This window comes from Thermochaetoides thermophila, assembly GCF_000221225.1.
Source record: "Thermochaetoides thermophila DSM 1495 unplaced genomic scaffold scf7180000011822, whole genome shotgun sequence".
Classification (NCBI taxonomy): Eukaryota; Fungi; Ascomycota; class Sordariomycetes; order Sordariales; family Chaetomiaceae; genus Thermochaetoides; species Thermochaetoides thermophila.
Window position 1 is genome coordinate 882458 of NW_006383038.1, and position 21084 is coordinate 903541.

Sequence of the window (21084 nt, forward strand, 5' to 3'; positions counted from 1 at the left end):
ACCGGCGTGTTCATCAGCTCGCCTGGTAATATCACACACATTGGCGTCGCCATCCCGTTACCGTCACGATCGACTTTGTCGGCCCAGGGGATCCCTACTAGGCTGGGTAGCAACCAGCAGCCTGAATTGTTGAGGATACGCTAGGACGAAAAGCCCTAGCGTAGGAGACCGCATCTGGCCATCGAGTGTTTGTGCTTGGCCTGGTCTGTTCTGGCCTGGTTATTCCGGGACCAGGTTCTGCTGTGCCGTCTCCGTCTTTGGCACAACAAGCAAGCACCGGCACATCACTTGAACTGTGACTTGCAGCGGCGCTTGTGCATGCCGCCTTCACCCTCTCCCTGGTCGGCTAGGTTCAAGTTGGGGTGCTTCAAGGTTACCACGACATTCTCTGCTCCCGTCCCGGTTCTAGTCTTGGTGCCCATCTCCGTCTCCATCTTCTTCTTCTACCCGGCATCCGAAGTATAGCATACCTACACTGCATCTCTACCGCCTCTTTGCAACATCCCTCTCCCACATTCGCATCACAGCTTTTTCTGCCATACATAACTTGCTGTAGGCGCCCGCACGCCCGCCCCACAATAACCGCTTCTCTCTTGTCCTGGTTTTGGCCTCGTCAGCGGTTCGAGCGGGCATGCAAAGCTGGTCTCAACCTGCCTGCTGGACTCACCGCCGGTAGTATTTGAAATCTTGTTTCCTGTTGTTGATATCGGGGTTTCCAGGAGGGCCGTCGTTGTGTTATAATCTACCTAGACATCGCCGGCAACGGCACATCTGACAAAAAGAAAAGTACTTGTTTGTGTCGGTATTAGTGAGGAGTCTGGATATCACAATGGTGTGTGCTATTCCATATCCAAGGGTCAGGATGAGCCGGCGCTGACCTCAACAGGTTCAGGTACAGCTTGATGCTCTGAGGGAGCGTCCGCAGCCCGAGATGATGCAAAAATCGAGACTGCTGCCAGAGTCCTTCTTTGCCGTGCCCCGTACCAAGCACACCGGGAGGCCAAGCTCGGTCTACACAGAGTTCATGGAGTCGGATACGGAGATCGAGCAAGGGGATGAGCAAGATGACGACGAAGTGTTCAGCGATTTTGAGGACTTTGCGGGTCTTGACGACGGCGAATGCTCGCCCCGGCATAGCATAAGCTCGGTAGGGTTCGACCGTTGACCTTAAACCACCATTCAGAGGGGCTCACGTACTTACCAGGACGCGACGATACAGTCTGGAAAACAACCCAGCTTCACTACAGTCTCATCCTACGACGAGGTTCCTACCCCGACATCACTCAAGCAACCACTCTTCCTCATCGATGACGACTCGAAGCCGCAACCTCCAGTCGACGGCCCCAAGGGGCCCCATCTGTTTCGCAGCTCACTGTCCTCCGCCCAGTCGATCGAGCTGCAGCATGCGCTCACTCTCTCGCCCATCACTCCGCAGGACCCGGTCGCCATGGACTTCCATATGCAGGACATCCACTTCACGACGCTGCCCAAGAACCTGAAGAAGCGCGATGTGGGACCCTTCCAGTTCACTGATGAGGAGCTCGACACGGCAATGCTGGCAAACTGGACGCCCGAGATGGTAGCGCAGCATCTGTTGAATGTGGGCTTCGATCTCGAGGTGTGCGAGAAGTTTGTCGAGAACGACATCAATGGGCCAATTCTGATGAAGCTTGAGCTGGAGCATCTCAAGGAGCTCGGTATCAGCTCCTTTGGTCTCAGGCACCAGATCTGGGGGGAGATCGGCAAGATGAAGGGCCTAAAGCCGTCGCAGTCGAAGCCGGAGGGAGTGCAGCACGACACCGACATCGACGAGGAGCCAGATAGGAGGGTCAGGAAAGAGATCAAGCGCAAGGAGAGCAGCGCCCGCCGGGGAAGGCCACGCGTCAAGGTCAATGACGTCGTCACTCCCCTTGAGTCCGTCTCCATCGTCGGCATTGAGCAGGTCATCCCCAAGCCTCATAAGTGCAGCAAGGGCGACAAGTGCCCGCGCAATCAGAGGGTTCAGAAGATGGTCGAGCAGTTCAAGAAGGAGCACCCGTTTGTTCATGACAACGGCATCATCATGATTGCCGGCGACCCGGGTAACCCAGAGACGGCTGAGGCCATCCCAGTCGACGAGGCTATTCGTCCTGTCTCCGATGCCGTCCCCTCTGTCGTAGCCTCGTCGGATGTCATGGGCCCTGGCGAGAAGACAACGATTCAATATCTCAAGGAGGCTACCCTCCGTGCCATCCCGCCTAAGGACCCCCAGGATCGTGTCCGTCAGTACCTTGATCTGCAGCGGCAGCAGCTCAACGCTTCGAGCGAGGTTCCTCCAACACCTCCCTTCGAAATCACCTCTCCTCCTCCCCGGTCCCTCACCCACACGGTCCGGTACACGCCCGGCTTCAGAACCTCCCCAAGCTTTCCATTCCGCAGAAGCCGACTATCACTCCTCCTCGTCAAGAATCTCCCACTGGCGGGCTGCAGCCCCGGTCGGCGCGCCCAGCCTCGCAAGTCATCCCCTCCTTTCGGGAGCTGACCCCGACCGAAGACGAGGCTACCCCGACGCCGACCCAACCGGTCTACCGCTTCGGCACGCCCTTCTCGGACATGGATGTCCCAGTCACCATGCAGCAAATCCCGCCTGTGTCGAGGGATATTTCGCAGTCCGTGCCGCCGGATATGACCTATCGTCATAACTTCCAGGCTGTGGGCGCGAACCAGCCCAGGAGCACGTCTCGCAACACCATCCGGCGTCCGTCCTTCCCTGTCATGCCGGCGCTGGATGAGAATGGTGTGCTCTCGCCTACCGCAGTAGAGGCTCACCAAAACACGACCTCGCTGTCAAGCATGGGCAATGGCACGGGCATCAAGCGCTCACAGAGTGTGCGTGTCGGCCCGACAACAGGCAGGCTCCTGCAGCCGCCTCCTCGGGTTCAGTACCCCTGGACACAGACCGAGCGCCCGACGATGGAGAAGGCCATCCCTCCGGGCTCTAGCGTGGAAGCCTTGTTCAACGGCTCGAACCACTCTGCCTCAGGCAGCATCGGCAGCATCAGCAGCATCAGCACGACCAACACCGCCAGCAGCAACGGCAGTGGCGGTGGCAACAGCACCCCAGCGACCTCCGTCTCTTCTTCCTCATCTCCCCTCAAAGCCCTGCGCATCAACGGCCGCCTCTCCCCCATCACCGACACGCCCACCAAGCCCAGCGACTTGTCCGCCTCCGGCGAAATCACCTACGCGGGCCTCATGCGCAAGCGCAAGACCAAGATGCTCCGCCACGAGTGGCACGAGCACTTCTTCATGCTGCGAGGCACGCGCCTGACGATGCACAAGGACAAGGAGGCGGCCATGGCGGCCAAGACGCTGGAGTACATCGATATTGACGATTACGCGATCGCGTGCAGCACGGCGGCTACTAGCCGCAAACTGAACGCGGCCATCAAGGCGGCCATGCACCTCCGGGGCGACAAGGACAAGGATAAGAAGGAGGATGTCGCGGCATTCAGCTTCCAGTTGATTCCGCAGAATAATAAGGAGGGGAAGTTGCTCAAGAAGAGGGAGTCGAACATGCCTGGATCGAAGGAGAAGGACTCGAAGGAAAGCAGTGGGAGCTCGGCGGCGCCACCGCCGCCGATTGAGGGTGCTGTGAATGGTACGGGCAAGACGCACCATTTCGCAGTGAAGAGCAGGGAGGAGAGGATTGATTGGATGCGGGAGTTGATGCTGGCTAAGGCGAGGAAGCAGAAGGGGGAGGGATTTGAGGTGAGTGTTAATGGGAATATGATTTGAGTAGGTGGGAATACACGGTTCTTGATTTTTTATTTTTCTCTTCGATTCTCAACTTTTTTTTTTTTGTGATGAATTGCTTTTCTTGGATATTTACCCCCCCATCAGTTCTTTTTTCTAGTTTTTGTTTTTTTTTTTTTTTTTTTTTTTTTTTTTACTTCCTTTTGAGCTCTTATGATTTCCATGAAGATACCTCCTCTCCATTTCTCTCATGTCCCTCATGATGTTTCACTTCTCGCTTCAAGTTCCTTTTTTTTTTTCTTAATAATCGGTTTCCCTTAAGATCCGTGGCCTCGTGGCATTGGCGTCGTGCCAAGGTGTACTGTGGCGTCTCCTTGGACTTCTTGGATACCTCTCTTCTGTTTGGATGTTTATGGGGATAGTGGCTTGAGTTTCGTTTTGAAGGTTGATGTTCCATGAAAGAAAAAAGAATTGGACAATGGTTGAAGTAGGGATACACCTTAGGTAGTTGAAGAGTTAGTGTTTGGTGGTTGAAAACACACTGTATTCGCTCCTTAATTTTGTAGTTATATAGCTGGATTCAATGGGCTGATATCGGGGTAAAGTTCAAGGTTGGTAGTTTTGGTGATGGATGGTGTACTTTTTACCTTCGTTGCTTGATCAAAAAAACCAAAAGTTCAGTTCTTTGAACCATGATCTCTCATATAATATTTCCCACGTGATGCTGGTTATTGGCCTTGAGATAACATTTATCAGTCTACAACACATCTCGAACCAAAAAAAAAAAAAAAAGGACATGGCCTAATGAGTAGGAGAATTGGAGTATTTATTCCAAGCTCATCCATACATGCCCTAGTTACTCCCGTTCCATAAGGTGAGCCCTGAATAGAATGCCCAGCTTTCTCAGCCAAAATCCCACAACCTCCAGTAAAGATCCTCATCGCAACAAGTCTATTTGTACAAGTACAGAGAGAGAGATCTACACAACTGGAACACCCGAAAACCCCCTCCTATTATACACTCACGATAATACCCTCATCAAAAACCTCATCAACCCCTTACAACGTCCCAGTCATCTGGTGCCTCTTAATATTCGCCTCATTGGCCACCATCTCCCAGTTAATCGCGTTCCACCAGGCCTCCGCATAAGCCAGCTTACCGCCCTGGCCGCCCGCACCGAAACCGTAATCCCACAGCCACACATGCTCCCACGTATTGATGCACAGCACCGGCTGCACGTCCGTGCCGCCCGGCGCAAACTTGAGCTTGCTCGCCACCGCCGGGTTCGATTTACCGGCACCGAACGCAGCGTTCTCAATGTACCCCTGGGCCGTCGCCAGCCCCTGCTCGTCGTTCATCCCCGCCGCGGTGTTCATATCGACCGGCTGGCGACGCCAGTGGGCGGCCGGGTAGGGGGAGCCAGCCGCGTAGGTGGTCAGGATGCGGAAGGCGTGGGGCAGGCCCAGTTGCGGCGACTTGACCAGCCAAACGAAGCCCGGAGCAAACATGGCCGCCGCGGTGTACACCATCTCGCGGCGGAGGGTCTCGATCGAGCCGAAGGACTGCTCTAGGTGAAGCTTGAGGTGCTCGGGCATGGCGACGGGCTCGGGGGACAGGTGCTTGAAGAAGAAGGCATTGTTGTGGATCATGCTGGCGTAGTTGAAGAGCGGCGCTTGGGACGGCTCGCGGGCCGTCATGAGAAGGATGTCCTTTACTTGGCGGGCCTCGAAGTCGGTGTCTGGGGAGGGGGGAGGGCGAGAAGGGTAATCAGTATCATCCGTTGGGAGGGAGATGCTCAAGGTCAGTAGAGACTCCGCAAGGACATACCCGCAATCATGGTGTTCAACTTCTCAATCAGATGTGTCTGGTATTGGGTCCAGGCGATATTGAAGGCTGGGCCCGACAAGAAGTTGGGAATGCCATTCTCGGCGGTGTTGAACTTCTCCTCGTAGGGCAACGGCTGCAGGGTGTGGCGCGAGCGAATCTGCTGAGCGAAGGATGGGCGGGCCGCCTGGATAGGCACGGCAAGCCGGGGTCGCGCGGCAGAGGATATCCTTAACCTGGGGCGGATCATGGTGACTATCTGAGGGAGTGTGGCACCTAGAATCGCAGGTGTCCTGGCGGCAGCGAGGGTGGTGATGTGGGACGGGTGGGCGTTCCCGTACTTCCCCTATATAATCGCGGGGTCGGGCCGAAGGAGGGAAGGGCGAAGGGGGGCACGCTAGGCTCTGGGTGTCCAATGGCAGTTCCCCTCTCTGGACAAGCTGGACTTGAAGCTCCCAGTGCTGTCTGACGTTGGGAACCTAGGAAGGGTGTGAGTGTGTGGAGGAGGAGGAGGAGGAGGAAGGGTGGGTTGTGCAGCTGTATGGCGCCCGTCTCGTCGCCGCAGTTTTTCCACCAGCGCCAGCTCGGGGGAACTTTTTTTGGCTGGCAGGGGTGCTGGAGCTGAATTAGTGCCTAAGAATTGAGGCAGAGAAAATGAGTGCTGATTCAACCCTAACCCTTTTTTTATTTCATCGATAGGTAGCAACCCTTACCCAAGAGAGTGCTTTACCCTAACCCTGACGTAACCCCGAGCGGACCCGGTTGCCGGCCGGAGTATGGGCCGGGTCCTCGGGCCAGCATCGCCGACTCCCGAGAACCCCGCTGCGGGAAAGAGACCGCGGTATCTCATCTTCGAGCTCTCATTCTCTTCATCTCATTCTCTGTCAGGGCTAAAGAGTGAGTTCAATTGACTGTCTTGTAATAGCTCAGGTCCAACCTGGGAGTATAAATCCCCGCTTATCAATCTCTTCTCATCTCTATTTTTCGTCATCACCCCTTCTCGACATCATCATTTCCTCTGCCCAGTCTATCCTCAAAGCCCATACCACCAAAATGGAATCCGTCCCCCTGCCCCCAGCCCCCAAGATCTCCGTTGTGACCCTCACCCTGGGTCCCTCTAGCCTCCTGGTCGACGTTCACGGCCTAGAGGAGCTCCCGGCCTCCACTGAAACCATCTCTTGCCTTTGGCTGCACCACCCGCGTCTGCAAACTCGTGCTTACATGGCGGACATCGCGGCGCGGTGCATTTCTGCGTGGAACGAGAGGCAGGAGGAGACGAAGAGCAAAAGGGGACTGATTGCGCTTGCGTGGGACCAACCTAACCACGGCAGTAGGCTGACGGACCCCAAGAAGAACGATTCATGGAGGGAGGGGAATGAGACGCATGCCGAGGATATGTTTGCGTCAATTGTGCAGATGGTGAGGGATCAGAAGGGGCTTTTGTACGTTTACCCAGCTTGGAACGCAGAATGTGATGGGGGTGAAGTGAAAGTGAGGACCGGGGGCTGATAATGAGGACAGGGACTCGATCGATGCGCTGCTGGCTGAAAAAGCTCCTGGCAAGAAGGCCGATCAGCACCTTGCTCTAGGTGTCTCGCTCGGTGGACACAGCGTGTGGCAGACGATGTTTGCCGAGCCCCGTGTGACGGCAGGTGTGGTGATTGTTGGATGTCCAGATTACATGAGTACTTTCCCCCCTCCCTCTTACCTACACCTTTTCAACTTTCAAGCGAGACGGTAGTAAGGCACTAACACACATCCAGACCTCCTGACCGACCGAGCCCGCCTCACCAAGCTCTCCACCTACACCGTCGACAGCGGCGCCTCCTTCCTCGGCAGCCAACACTTCCCTACTTCGCTAGTGCAATCTTGTCTGGAGAACGACCCAAAGGGTATCTTCTTCGGCACTTCGCCCGTCCCTGACACCTCTGTGCCCGCGGACGCTAAGGCCCACAAGATCCTCCACGACCGTCTGCGCGGCAAGAAGTTCCTGCTTTGCTCAGGAGGCGCCGACAAGTTGGTCCCCTACCGGTGTGCGGAACCGTTCTTGACCTGGTTCAAGCAGCTTACGGGCAACTGGTATCCCGAAGAAGGTGTTCTGGTGGATGATAGGGTTTATGAAGGCGTTGGGCACTCATTCAGTGCAGACATGGTGAGGGATTCGGTGAGGTTTGTGCTGGAGGTGATGTCTGAGGCTGAGAAATCTGCTGCGAGGGGAGCAAGCCCGAGTAAGATTTAGGGTTGTCCAGGTTCCGCAGGTAAAAAGAACAGATCTATCAGTATGCCGAATTCTTCCGTCTCGTCTATCCCGTGTTTCAACCAGCCCAAGGCCTCCTACCCCCTTCCACAAGCGCCTCACTCCCATCCCCCAGCACCCTGACCTCAACCCCACTTCTCACCCTCTCCTCCTCAGTCTCAAACAGCCGCTGATGCACTCCCCAACAATTCCTCGCCCTCCTCTTCCCCGCCAACTCTTCCCCTACCCCATGCGGATCCTCCTTCCACAACCCCAGCGTCAACTGCACGCCCTTCTTCATCACCTCTCCCTTCTCTCCCTGCCCACCCAAACCTATGCTGTCAATTCCGGGCGGGTTGATCCCGATGTAGGAGATCTTGTCCAGCGGGAAGCCGATGGCTGCGCAATGGCCGTCGACGAGTCGCGTGCGCTTGAAATCGTGACTGACTATGGTTAGATGCTGGGGCCACGTGTGATGGGTGTGCCAGAAGAGGGTCAGCGAGAAGAGGATGTTGTAGTAAGAGTCGAGGGCACGCTCTTCGAGGAGGATGCGGCCTGACGAGAGGAGAGTGTCGCCGGTGATAGAGGAGGGAAGGAGACCGAAGAAGAGGTTGGCGACGGCTAGGTTGAAGTAGCTACGGGCTTCGGAGAGCGGAGTTTCTTTGCGGGTTGGGCCGCTGTGGAAGTTAGCTGATATGCGTTGCGTCTAAAGTGAAGCTCTAGCACAGTATGAGCCCACCCTGAAAATGCTAAGACAGCACTCTCATCCTCACTCAGCACTTGCACACCAGCCTTGATGTGCTCAATGAAGGTTGGTGTTTCACCCTGCTTGTACCCCTCAATCAGCCACTCAGCTTCCTCCCAGCCGTTCTTCCGGCCGCCGAGCCAAATTGCGTGGCCGCAGACTATCACGAGGTGGTTTGGCGCCATAGCTGGGTGTTTTGGTCGAATGAATTGAGTTAACTCCAGATGGAGTTTTTTTGGCCACCAAAGGATTGAAGCAACATCATTCGACCGCTTTTTGCGGGGAAATTCGCCGTCACGATCATGTGATTGGTAGATCCGGGGCCGTTGGGGTCACATATCAACAACCATCCTTCCGACCCCCCTTTCTGACCACGGGAGACCGGCCGCAGCATCATGTCTCCCTCAATAGCCTCAGCACACTCGAAACCAAATACAGACTCCCCGCAATAACCACCGGCCCGTCCCCAGCAGCCTGGACCGCCCAGCTCAAGGCGCCCCTGACATCATCCCCGGCATCATGCAGCGCCGCCTTTTCGACACCCTGCTCAACGGCTACCTGCAGCAGCGATGCCGGAATGACGGGCTTGATCCAGGGCATGCCGTTGACGGGGCCAAACTGCACGGCAGCAACCCGGTCACCTGGCTTCAGGAGAAGACCAAAGATCCCGCCTACGTCCTTACCCCGCGTCGCGGCCAGCACCCACGTCACAGGCTGCTTGCCCTTGGCGCGGAAGTGCTTATCGACGTAAGCAGCTAGGACCTCGGCGGACTGGGAGTTGTGCGCGCCGTCGAGGAGGACGGGATTCGACCGGCCAGTGAGTTTCTGCAGGTTCAGATGCTGCAGGCGGCCCGGCCACTGGGTCGCCTTGATCGCGGGGAGGAGCTGCGCCAGGGGATAGTCATGCTCGGGGCAGGCTAGCCGGAAAGCTAAATGGGCGCACGCCAGGTTCTGAATCTGGTGCAACTCGAAACCCTCTGCCGCGAGCGTACCCTCGATGCTCTCGATAACAGGGAAATGCAGCAAAGCCCCGACCTCGCGGGCATGTTCCTCCAAAACGCGCAGGACTGAGGGCTGATTGCTCGGGTCGACGACGCAGGGCACGCCAGAGTGCATGATGCCCGCTTTTTGGAGCGCAATCTCCTCGATGGTGTTGCCCAGGAAGGATTGATGGTCGACGCCGATCTTGGCGATGACCGTCACAGCTTTCTGCTGCAAGATATTGGTCGCGTCTAAGCGACCTCCAAGCCCGACCTCAACAACGCCATACTCGACCCGATGCCGATGGAACAGCTCGAACGCTGTCGCCGTTAAAAGCTCGAACTCAGTCGCGCCAACTTTTCCCTCGCGGTCACGCTGCTTGACAACTTCCTCAGCATCGCGGAAGACGGCTTCAGACACAGGCTTGCCGTTGATGGCGATGCAATCCCAACGGTCGATGAGATGAGGCGAAGTAAAGCGTGCGTGGGTGAGCCCGCTCGCTGAGAGCATGGCTGACAGGTAGGCGCAGATGGATCCCTTGCCGTTGGTCCCGGCGACATGGATCGCCTTCCAGGTCTGTGGCGTTTGCTGCACCAGGCGGCCGATGCGCGCCAGGCCGAGGTCGATCATGGTGGGATGTGTGGGATGGGGGGGCAGGTTTGCTGCCGAATGAGACAACTTTTCACGCCCTGAATCCCTCCTCTGATTTTCTTTTCTTCCAATTGTCTCTCCCCTCTCTTAAAAAGAATAAAACAAAACAGAATGCAGGAGTTCTCTGTAGGCTGCACAACAATCTCACACGCAGCCTGACTCACGGCAATGATTGGGGGAGAGCGTCCAATTTGATGCCAAGATCGAAGGCGCCGGCTTTGCGCGTCTTGGCTTTTGGGCGTTGTCACACTAAAAAAAAAAAAAAAATCCATCTGATGTCGTGCAGCGGCGCGCTGGGGGTGCGCGCCCTGGTTGATCTACGGGCAGGCAACCCTTCGTCCCGATGGTTGCATGCGCAAAAATGTTTGCTTTTGATGCATACTTTTTGCTGCTTACTGCATGACGGTCATGCATTCATCGCGTTGATGCCTCGAAATCTGCATGTGCAGGGGGCTGCGCCAAGGCTGCGCGCTGACTGGCCCAGGACCCTGCCTTGTCACAAAAGGCCCTCCTGTCTTCCTCGCCGCCGCCCGCATCCATTTTTCTCCCCAATTTCATCCACGAACCCCACGTATCCAACACGCGCGAGGCTCAAGCTCTCGAAGCTTTGACGCCATCTCCCTCCCCCGGATTCCCATCGACTGCCGAGTCGCGCCATTGCAGCTCCCATCGCCGATCGTCGAATTTTTCTTTCAACGCTTTTTGTTATTTTTTTTTCTCTTCCCCCCCCTTCTGACTCCAACGATCTGCGCGACAAATATATTCGCGACGACTCCGGTCTAAACTAGTTGCACGAGATGGGTCTCCCGTAAGTCGCCGTTCCTGACACGCGTCCGTCCTGCTTGCATGGATCAGCTCTGCTTTCGCGCCATCCTGACACACGCGGCCCGCAATCTTAGTTTGCCGGTTTGTGTTTGCGCGATTGATTTAGACTCGAAACAATTACAGTAGTATCGTCGACAGGGCATCGCTAACAACCATTCGAACCAGTCTTTATCAGCCGCGGGTCGAATCTGACCTTCCTTCGCACAAATCTGCTTCAGGACGGGGCGCTGAGTATGGGCGGTCCACGGTACGCCGTCTGATGCAGGAGCGCGTAGAGCGCGCCCAGCGCTCTCGGGACAGCCGTTCTACGCGCGATCGCAACCACAGCCCATCTCTGGTGCTTGCGCTGGAGCATGTCTTTGGTCGCCCGGTGAGAACAGAGCGGCCGCCGCGGTCCGCGGTTACAGCTTCGCGTGACCCGCTTGGTTTGCTGGACGACGACTACATGGCAGATGAATCTGGTCTCCCTTGGGCCAGAACCAGCAGCAGCCTGAACCGCAGGAGAGACTTGAATGACGGATCGCTCTGGCTCACCATGGCCGTTGAGCCCGACTTTCTTCCTCGTCCCCAGCCGTCGGTCGAGCGCCATGCTGTGTCCAGCATCCGGTCCACTCTGGCACCAGACCACGCAGTAAGCACACGTCAATTGTTGATCTATCTTCCAATTGCACCAGCTGATTTTCCTATGCCTGCAGCCTCGCAGAGCAACGAGGTCCCCGGTTCGCCTCTTCAGCAGTCACACCAACATTCGTAGCGGGCCCACGCCCAGCAGCATGAGGCGCTCGTACGACGACGACGCGGGGAATGTGACCGAAGACCTTGACCACCTGCTGGAACCCCAAGAGCGGCGCTCGCGGCCTAGCATAGTACGGCCGTCGGTGTCGATCTCAGCCCTGGAGGCGACCACCCGCCTCGACGGCCTAGGCGACCGTAACAGGAGCCTCAGCCCGGAGGGCGACGGCGTGTGGGATACCCTGCTGACCACCCTGACGCCCGACCCTCAGCCGCCCAGCGTCGGGTCCTCGTTTGCTTCGGCCACGGCGTCTGCGCGAGCCTCCCAGAGCACGCTCGGCACCACTCGCTCATCGGCCTCCGTCGGGACGTCCTTCACCCGTTCGGATCCGGATTCGGCGGCTGAAGAGCCGCATGCTCCGGCATTCGATCCACACTGCGAGTCGGGGTGTGATAACTCCGACACGGAAGGCGACGAAGAGGATGATGACGATGATGAGATGGATCAGAACCCCTTCTCATCACATATCTTGGGCTCGCGCACCAGCCGGCGCCCGAACGGTTCCGGCACGCGCAGCAGCGAAAGTAGCAACAACAGCAATGATGATCCGTTTGAGCTGGTTGGCGGTCGCAGCGTGATGCAGCGCATCATGCGCAACCTAGCCAGCCGCGGCGATATTCCCGATGAATGGTGGGCGCAGTTTGGCCTCAGTCGGTCCCTGCCCCGCGAGGCGTCGGAGAACCAGTTGTAGATTGCCATGGAATATTTCTGTCTTTGTTTATCTGCTTACATCACCTGCTTTATTGCTTGTTGCTCGCTATAACGGGACGGAAGCTTGGACAATAAGACAAAAAGCATGTAATGTTTGGTCTGATCTCACCTTTTTTTTTTCAAGGGGATACTACTATGGCGTCAGGTTTCTCTACGGGAGTCATGTGGAGTTTTGGCGCAGGGCTGGTTTCTGTCAGTTAGGTTTTTTTTTTTTTTTCGTCTTTGGGAAGAAGGGGACTATGGTCGGGCAGGCATGGGGGTAAAGGTAACAATGGTTGATCAATCAGTAACTTGGTGGTTGGTATGAAGCCAACTTCCTTTAAAGTGCGGGTATTGTTTTTTGTTTTGGGGGGGTAGGGAGGGGGAGGGGGGAAGAGAGAGACATACTTACAGAGGGATGATGAATGGGGATTTTGTAGGGTAAATATGCCAACGTATGTCATGGTGGACGGGGTTATCCGCGGCCACGAATATAATATCTTTCATCTGACATGGGTGCTACCACTCGGGCTCTTTTGAGACAATGGATTGGATCGACCGGGGATTGAGACTCGGATCATCACGTCGGCACGGTTGATTACGTTGTTTGTGTGTTTCGTGCTCTGCATCAGAGCACAACAATGCTTTGGTACGTACGGCTCCTACAATGGACGCCACGACACACAGGCTTCCCCGCGTTTGGTGCAGATCGGGCAATGCCACCGAGAATGGAATTGGGGGGATGATGCTTCCGTGCAGCGGCCTGCCCGGGTTGTCCTCCTGCCCCCCCCCCCCCTTCTCACCGCGGAGACAAGGGTCTTTGCTTGGTTGATTATTATGATGAGGAGGGGATACCTGGACATGGCATTGGAACTTGAGGTTGCCCGGGTTTCCAAGATTATGTTTTTAAGACAGACAAAGGGAGCCGGGGGACGAGATACCCTTTGAATCAAATAGATAAATATCTCAGATAAATAAACAATCCCGGCACGGGTACCTGGCATTGCCGCGGTGTTGTGTGTCTTCGCCAAAATCCTCGCCTGCAACCGCAACCTGAGAACTTCCATTCTTGGTGTCGCAACAGCATCATTGGCTGCCGTCCGGGGCCAGGGAAGGTGGTGAGCCTGCCGCTTCTCGCTGTGTCGCTGAGGTGAGCGGGGAGGGGGGCCGCGCTGGGATTCGCTCGCTACAGCAGTGTCGTCAGCTGCAACATGCCCAACCGGGGCTAGATTCCCAGCATTTTTGCTGCTGAACCACTGCACACACTTCCCGTACGCTGCCCACTGTGGCCACGCCTGCTGGACCTGAGCGGGAGCTCCACCTCACACACCTCCCACCTTGGCTTTGGCCTTGGCTTGCACACCCACCTAAGTAACACCCACCGCACACCTCTTGTCGTCCCGCCTAACCTGCCTGGCCCGCCTGGCACACACACCTCATCAGCCCAACTTGAAGTGTGAACCCCGCGGCACGCCACAACCTTACTTCAGGTCATTCTCAGCTTGAAGAGAGGGAGATTCATCCGGTTTGGGCGCTGCGGTTATTCGATCGATCGATCTGTTCTCTATAAGTCAGTCTCGATTGAGGAAGCGCGGATTTACAACACAACACACAATAGTCGTTTTTTTTTTTTCTTCTTTTGAGGTGCACACAACGCCTGCACCTTCGGGGCGTTTCCATCCCTCTTTTTTGTCCTAACTGGACTGGACTGCCCTTCTTTTCTCGTAGCCTTCTTTTTTCTGTATGTGTGCGTGTGTGTGTGTGTGTGTTTGTGTTTATTACAACCGACTTATCGTGTACCTGTCGCTTCCATTCCATTGCTTCTTGCAGCCGATCCGAAGCTTTTCATGGTGACGACTTGCAACAATAAGCAAACCATCCTCTTGTCTTCCGTCGCCTAGCTTTCTTCGGTCTTAAGACCTGCGATCTGCAACCCCGCGATCTCAGCTAGATCGAACAACTAGGCTGAACGTACGGCCTTCGACAGCATAGCAAATCGAGCAGACCCCCCCGCCTTCGATTTCGTCAGAGAACTCGAACGAAACCTCTCTCTCTCTCTCNCTCTCNCTCTCTACTCTCTCTACTCTCTCTCTCTCTCTCTACTACTCTACTCTCTCTCTCTCGTCTCTCTCTCTCTCTCTCTCGTCGTCTCTCTCTCTCTACGTCTCTCTCTCGTCTCTCTCTCTCTCGTCGTCGTCGTACCGTCCGTCCGTACCGTACCGTACCGTACCGTACCGTACCGTACCGTACCGTACCGTACCGTACGTACCGTACCGTAACGTACGTACGTAAACCTACGTACGTACGTACGTACGTACGTACGTACGTACGACGACATAGACAACTACGACGCACCGACCCCCGCCCTACCGTCTTCGTCGTACGAGACGTACGACGAACCTCTCTCTCTCTCTCTCTCTCTCTCTCTCTCTCTCTCTTTCTGACTCCTCGTCGCTCGACTCCAAGACCGATGTACCGCCAGGTCGATCGCCGTCTTCTGTGCTAAGAGCCTAAGCGCGAAGCAGCTAGGTAGCTGGGAATCCCCCGACTTAGACTTAGACATTCGAGCAAAGAGCTGCGAGGAGGAGGAAGTCCTGAAACGGCGTCGAGTCGAGAGAGAAAGCAGCTTCATATCAAAACCGACTTTGAAAGTCTCGAAGCGTGGTCACGCCGGCTCCACCGCAGCTGAACTTTCCGGGTCCCCACGGCACAGCTCGCGAAAAAGCCTTGAATCCTTTCTGTGCGTTGTCTCCTCTGCGCGCGAAAATACGACAGGTTTTTTTTTGCCGTCTAAAAATAGGCTTGTCTCTTTTCTTTTTCTGCCGACCAGACTTCTCAAAAGGACGACGGCACCAACGGACGGACGGACTGATTGACTGACTGACTGGGCGGCGGCCGTGGGACATGACCGCAAGGGTTCTTCCCCCGTCCCAACGATCGCAAAAGCAGCACCTTTACTACTACCACCAGAATCACTATCAACCCTCTTCGTCTGGCATTGTTGCTGCTGCCTGCTATCCGTACGGATACTGCTTCTTGAAAGAAGACCACAACTTGAGGTCCCGTTGCGACGGTCACGGAACCCATATCCGAACTTCGTCTCCACCATTTCGATCGCCGAGAACGACTACACGGTTCCAGTCCCAGGTTTACGGTAGCCGTGGTGGATACCGAGCTTTGCGGAAGAGAAGTCGACGACTACCACTGCCGATAAGATAGAGCTAAAGCTACCTACCTAGCCCTGCTACTTGGGTCGGGACAGAGAAGTCGACGCTGTTAACCCGACTTGCCACTCAAACTAACTTTGCTATCTATCTCTCACTCCGTTTAACTCTTTCCCCGGCCCCCTCCCCCCTTTTCTCCCATTCCCGCGACTAGGCAGGGCCAGGTCCGATCATGGCTCCACGTCCGTCTTCTTCCTCGGGGGGCCCTGCCGTGGAGCGACCTTACCAAGGAGCCAATGGTCGAGCTGCGGTCGTGGCGGCAAAACATCCTGGGACACCCCGCCGGGATAGTCAGCACAGGCAGGAAAAGGCTGTGCAAGATCCGGGTTTGAAAGATTATGTACGTTTTGGCCCCTTTTGACCCCTGTTGCTCGGATTGAGTCTTCTTTGTTTCTCTCTCTCCCCCCCCTTCCCCTCCCCCTCCCCTCCCCTTACCCCCGGTGTTCCTGGCTTGGCTTGGCCCCGGTCTTATCTTACAAGAGATCTCGTCTTTTTGGCAGCCAAGTCTCACTTGCAGATGTCATGATGGGTTTCCCCGCAATCGTGGGATGGGCTCTCTCGGCCCGTCCCTACATGCAGGTCTACTGACCATCCCGAGGTGTGGGATATGTATCTCCACAATTCATCCGTAGGCTTTTTTGTCTGAACGAGACATTACGCCAGGATAGGACCGGGGCCAAACGTCAGAGACAGGGCGGCTGTATTCTCCTTGTCCCCTATCTGTGTACCCATCAAGTTTTGTGAGATGTGAGACAGAACACACGGCTGACCAAGGCACGCGCAACACTTCTGTTGCCTTGTGCGCCTTGTATACAGCGGCTCGGTGATTGCATAGGGAAGGGTGCTTTCGGCTCCGTCTACAAGGCCTTCAACTGGGGCACCGGCGAAGCTGTTGCGATTAAGCAGATTAGGCTCGACAATGTGCCAAAGAGCGAGTTGAGGATGATTGAAGTGAGTTTGCGTTTATAGAGAGATGGGTGAAGTGGTGCTGACGGTGAGCAGGCCGAAATCGACCTCCTCAAAAACTTACACGTGAGTCAGCTACGGACAGAGAAAACGGTAGTAAGGAGAAGTACTAATCGGGTAATATAGCATGACAACATTGTGAAATATATTGGCTTCGTCAAGACGGCCGATTGTCTCAACATCATCCTGGAGTAAGTCCCCGCTGTCTTAAGAGAAACGGTCGGCTCACTGACCAACCCTCAGGTATTGCGAGAATGGCTCGCTACATTCTATCTGCAAAGCCTACGGCAAGTTCCCCGAGAACTTGGTTGCTCTGTACATGACGCAGGTGCTTCAGGGTCTTCAGTACCTTCATGACCAAGGTGTCATTCACAGGGACATCAAGGGTGCCAACATCCTCACCACCAAGGATGGTACCGTCAAGCTGGCTGACTTTGGCGTTTCCACGAGCACGCTAGCTGGCCCAGACAAGGAGGCCCAGGTCGTTGGGACACCATACTGGATGGCGCCAGAGATCATTCAGTTGTCAGGAGCGACTCCGGCGTCAGATATCTGGAGTGTTGGATGCACTGTGATCGAGTTGTTACAGGGAAAGCCCCCGTACCATAACCTTGCTGCGATGCCCGCGCTCTTCGCCATTGTCAACGACGACCACCCCCCGCTCCCAGAGGGCGTGTCCCCCGCTGCGCGTGACTTTCTCATGCAATGCTTTCAGAAAGATCCGAATTTGCGAGTCTCGGCCAAAAAGTTGCTGAAGCACTCGTGGCTGCAGAGCTGTCGAAGAAGCGACGCGCCTGTGTCTAAGGCACCCTCAAATTTTAGTCAAGCCGTCGAGGAAGTAAAACAGTGGAACAAGGCCCTGAAGTCCTCCGAACATAACCTACGCGCATCGACCGGTTCCGACTCCGGCCATCACCATCATCATCATCATCATCATCATCACTACAACCAACACCATCAACCGCACCAGCGCGGTACCTTGGCAGCTGCTTCTAGGCCACAGCTGGCGCTCGCCACGCGGTCGCGCCCCAGCTACCCAGAGGCATTCGGTCCTGAAGTTGCTGGTGAGTTTGTGGAGGTTTTTCGTCATCATCATAATCATCATCATCATCACAATAACAAAAGAAAATTCCAACATTTTGGTCACGGGGCATCACGGCTGACGCGGTCAGACGACGACAACTGGGACAACGATTTTGCGACTACCATCAACCCAAGCGTGCTGCACCTGCCGCAGGTCAAGGGGCAGGACAATTTCGGCGGCATGCTTTCCGGCGACCGACTCAAGCAATTTGCGATTGATGCGCAACGCGAGGATAACTCGGATAATTGGGACTCGGCGTTTGAGGGGGAGTTAGTCACCATTAAGGCGCCTGGACAGAGTCAGAGTCAAAACCAAGCAGGGCACTGGTCATCGTCGAGCGAGGTTGATCCGCAAGAGGAGACGATCCGGCCATTGCGCAGGAAGACTGAGAGGGTGAGTGAGTCGAGTAGTCGGTCGCAGCAAACACCGACACCACCCCCGCCGCCTCCTCCGCATGGTGGGCAGAGGAGACAGAGGAGTGAACGTGGGGCAGGAATGTCTTCGAGCGTGCAGCCGCCGAAGTCGCCTGTTAAGCCCCTGGGTACGAAATTTGAGTTGCCGCCGAGGCCGGACGTGCTCTATCGCGAGCAGTCGGTCGAGGATTACTCTGATTTGGTGGCCGAGGACGACCACATATTTGAGAGGAGGCTGAGTCTGGCAGCTAAGGTGGGTATAGTTCCTGCGAGTGCTGTTTTATTCAGCGATTGAAAGATTCCTCTACTCTGACCGACTTTGGCAGAACCAACCTCAGCTGTTCCACCCATCCGACCTGACCAAATCCGCACAGTCGTCCTCCTCCGCCTCCTCCGGCAATGGTCGCAGACCCACCAGCTCATCTCGCCAATCGCTCCTCACCCCTCAAGACCTGAGCCAACAACAACAGCAGCAGCAGCAGCAGCAGCAGCAGCAGCAACAACAACCGCCCCGCCGGTCGCGATCGAATGTCGAAATTACGAAATTTGCTGAAGACGAGGGCGACGAAGATTTTTCAGACATCTTTGGCGTCGCTGGCGACGCCCTCACCGACGCCGACCTCGAGAGTAGCGATCGCGGGTCTGTCGCTGAGGAAGCCGCTGGCGGCGGTGCTGTAATTGTATCCGGCAGCGTTGGTGTGGGTGTGAGTGCGGGTGGTGTGAGTACAGGGCAGTTGGTGCTGTCGCGGCTCTCGAACAGCTCGTGGCTAGGCGACGACGAGGACGAGGACGATCCGTTTGCCATGCTAGATCCGGGCTGGGATGAGATGGATCTGGAGGCGAATATTGCGCGCGATCGGCATGCGAGGTTGGCCGAGAGGGTTGAGGAGTTGGTGAGGTCGATGAAGGTTACGGGGGGGGAGGATGTCATTGGGAAGGTGGCGGAGGATTTGTTGGGGTTGTTGTGGGAGCATCCGGAGGTTAAGGCGCTGATTATCAGTGCCCATGGGCTGTTGCCGATTTTGGAGATTCTCGAGTCGTGCTCGGTCAAGAGTCGGCAGCGGATGGTGCTGCAGTTGCTGAAGATTGTTAATGCGGTAAGCGAGCTAGCTTCCTGAGGGGGTTTCTGTGAGAATGCTGACCTGGCAGATCATCCTTGACGATGTCGAGCTGCAGGAGAATCTCTGCTTCGTGGGCGGCATCCCCATCATCACCAAGTTTGCGGCCCGGCAGTTCTCCAACGACATTCGGCTTGAAGCGGCAGCCTTTGTGCGGCAGATGTACCAGACCTCGACTTTGACGCTGCAAATGTTTGTCAGCGCGGGCGGTCTCAACGTGCTGGTCGAGTTCCTCGACGAGGACTACGAGACAGCGCAAGACCTGGTGCTGATCGGCGTCAATGGCATCTGGAACGTCTTTGAGCTTCAGGGCCCGACGCCCAAGAACGACTTCTGTCGCATCTTTGCCCGCAGCAAGATCCTTGATCCGCTGGCGGCCATCTTGCACAAGGTCCTGGATGAAGAGCGCGACGAGCTGTCGGAGCTGGTGGAAGGTCGCATCGTCAATATCTTTTACCTCTTCTCTCAGGCGGAACCCTACGTCAAGGAGGCTGTTGCGGAGAGGCAGGTACTCAAAACGGTGCTCAAGGACCTCAGGAGGATGACGCCGTCCCACCAGATCACCATGCTCAAGTTCATCAAGAACATGTCCATGTGCTCGACCGTCCTCGATGCGCTGCACTCGGCCGACGCGATCGATTTCCTGATCGACATCCTCAGCCATTCCATGAAGAAGGGCGCCAAGAACTTCCGTGAGGTGTCGAATCAAGTGCTGAACACCATGTTCAACCTGTGCCGGCTTAGCAAGGAGCGCCAGGAGTACGCGGCCAGCAATGGCATCATCCCGCTGCTTATGAGGATCATGAAGACCGAACGGCCTCCGAAGGAGTTTGTGCTGCCTATCCTGTGCGACATGGCGCATTCCGGTCCCAAGGGCAGGCGGTATCTGTGGCAGAACAATGGCCTGGATATGTACATATCGCTGCTGGCCGACCAGTACTGGCAGGCGACGGCGCTGGATGCCATCTTTGTGTGGCTACAGGAGGAGACGGCCAAGGTCGAGAGTCATCTCCTGAACGGCAGCTTCACTCAGGCCATTGTCGCCTGCTTCAGCCCGACCAGGGCTAATGCCTTCGACTCGAACCTCCTCGAACCGCTGGTCAAGGTTCTTCGACTGAGCCCCGCCGTCGCGGCCTCGCTCGCACGCTCCGAGATGTATGGCGGCATTGCGCACAAGCTCAGCCACAAGAAGGCCGTCGTCCGGCTCAATCTGCTGCGTACAGTGCGCTACATCATGGACGGCTGCGAGGCGAACAACATGCCTATGGCTTCGGGCACCAGCCGTCAGCTCCGTATCCTGTTTGAGAATATTCAAGCGCTCGCCGATAAGGATCCGGCTGTGCTTGTTCGCAACCTTGCCTCGGAGCTGATCCGCGCTGCCCAGATGCAACAGGACGCCCTCAGCAGTGCAAGTGCTTCTAACTCCGCGGGTGTTGCTGCTTCAGCAGGGGTCCCTCCCCGCCCTCGGTCGAGCGCTCGCAGGAATACTTCATCCTACACCCCTCCGGGTCTACATCTCTCCATGTCGATGCCTCCTACCCCGACACACCACGGACATAGCCACGGTCACGGCCCGCATCATCGTCTCACTCAGTCCTCATCATCCGCTTATATTGACATGACCTCCTCGTCCTCGTCCTCCTCCTCCTCCTCCCTCCTCCCTCCCTCCTCTCTCCTCCACCACCACCACCACCAACTCCTCAAGCCATCATCATCATCATCATCATCATCCTCCTCATCATCATCATTACCACCACCATAGCAGCAGCAGTAGTAGCAGTAGCAGCAGCGTGACCCAC

The 21084-nt window shown here is 56.1% G+C and overlaps 7 protein-coding genes across 7 annotated transcripts; 4 read left to right on the forward strand and 3 right to left on the reverse strand.

Annotated features, from left to right (window-relative positions):
- Positions 1–829: 829 nt before the first annotated feature.
- On the forward strand, positions 830–3777 carry CTHT_0066860 (uncharacterized protein; the record flags this gene model as incomplete). Its single annotated transcript, XM_006696918.1, has 4 exons — positions 830–832; positions 893–1147; positions 1220–2308; positions 2392–3777. 4 exons carry the CDS (start codon positions 830–832, stop codon positions 3775–3777), a joined length of 2733 nt encoding a protein of 910 aa, XP_006696981.1.
- A 1016-nt stretch (positions 3778–4793) lies between these two features.
- CTHT_0066870 (mitochondrial 37S ribosomal protein mS42) lies at positions 4794–5809 on the reverse strand (the record flags this gene model as incomplete). Its single annotated transcript, XM_006696919.1, has 2 exons — positions 4794–5473; positions 5563–5809. The coding sequence occupies 2 exons, from the start codon at positions 5807–5809 to the stop codon at positions 4794–4796; spliced, it is 927 nt and encodes a 308-aa protein (XP_006696982.1).
- Positions 5810–6612: 803 nt separating this feature from the next.
- On the forward strand, positions 6613–7798 carry CTHT_0066880 (uncharacterized protein; the record flags this gene model as incomplete). The annotated part of the gene is made up of 3 exons (XM_006696920.1): positions 6613–7001; positions 7081–7211; positions 7323–7798. The coding sequence occupies 3 exons, from the start codon at positions 6613–6615 to the stop codon at positions 7796–7798; spliced, it is 996 nt and encodes a 331-aa protein (XP_006696983.1).
- A 76-nt stretch (positions 7799–7874) lies between these two features.
- On the reverse strand, positions 7875–8725 carry CTHT_0066890 (uncharacterized protein; the record flags this gene model as incomplete). The annotated part of the gene is made up of 2 exons (XM_006696921.1): positions 7875–8485; positions 8569–8725. The coding sequence occupies 2 exons, from the start codon at positions 8723–8725 to the stop codon at positions 7875–7877; spliced, it is 768 nt and encodes a 255-aa protein (XP_006696984.1).
- Positions 8726–8933: 208 nt separating this feature from the next.
- CTHT_0066900 (folylpolyglutamate synthase-like protein) lies at positions 8934–10151 on the reverse strand (the record flags this gene model as incomplete). Its single annotated transcript, XM_006696922.1, has 1 exon — positions 8934–10151. One exon carries the CDS (start codon positions 10149–10151, stop codon positions 8934–8936), a length of 1218 nt encoding a protein of 405 aa, XP_006696985.1.
- Positions 10152–10969: 818 nt separating this feature from the next.
- Positions 10970–12481, forward strand: CTHT_0066910 (uncharacterized protein; the record flags this gene model as incomplete). Its single annotated transcript, XM_006696923.1, has 3 exons — positions 10970–10980; positions 11163–11628; positions 11693–12481. The coding sequence occupies 3 exons, from the start codon at positions 10970–10972 to the stop codon at positions 12479–12481; spliced, it is 1266 nt and encodes a 421-aa protein (XP_006696986.1).
- A 3395-nt stretch (positions 12482–15876) lies between these two features.
- Positions 15877–21047, forward strand: CTHT_0066920 (uncharacterized protein; the record flags this gene model as incomplete). The annotated part of the gene is made up of 8 exons (XM_006696924.1): positions 15877–16044; positions 16521–16655; positions 16707–16736; positions 16797–16861; positions 16914–17734; positions 17843–18420; positions 18494–19264; positions 19317–21047. 8 exons carry the CDS (start codon positions 15877–15879, stop codon positions 21045–21047), a joined length of 4299 nt encoding a protein of 1432 aa, XP_006696987.1.
- Between the last annotated feature and the right edge of the window lie 37 nt (positions 21048–21084).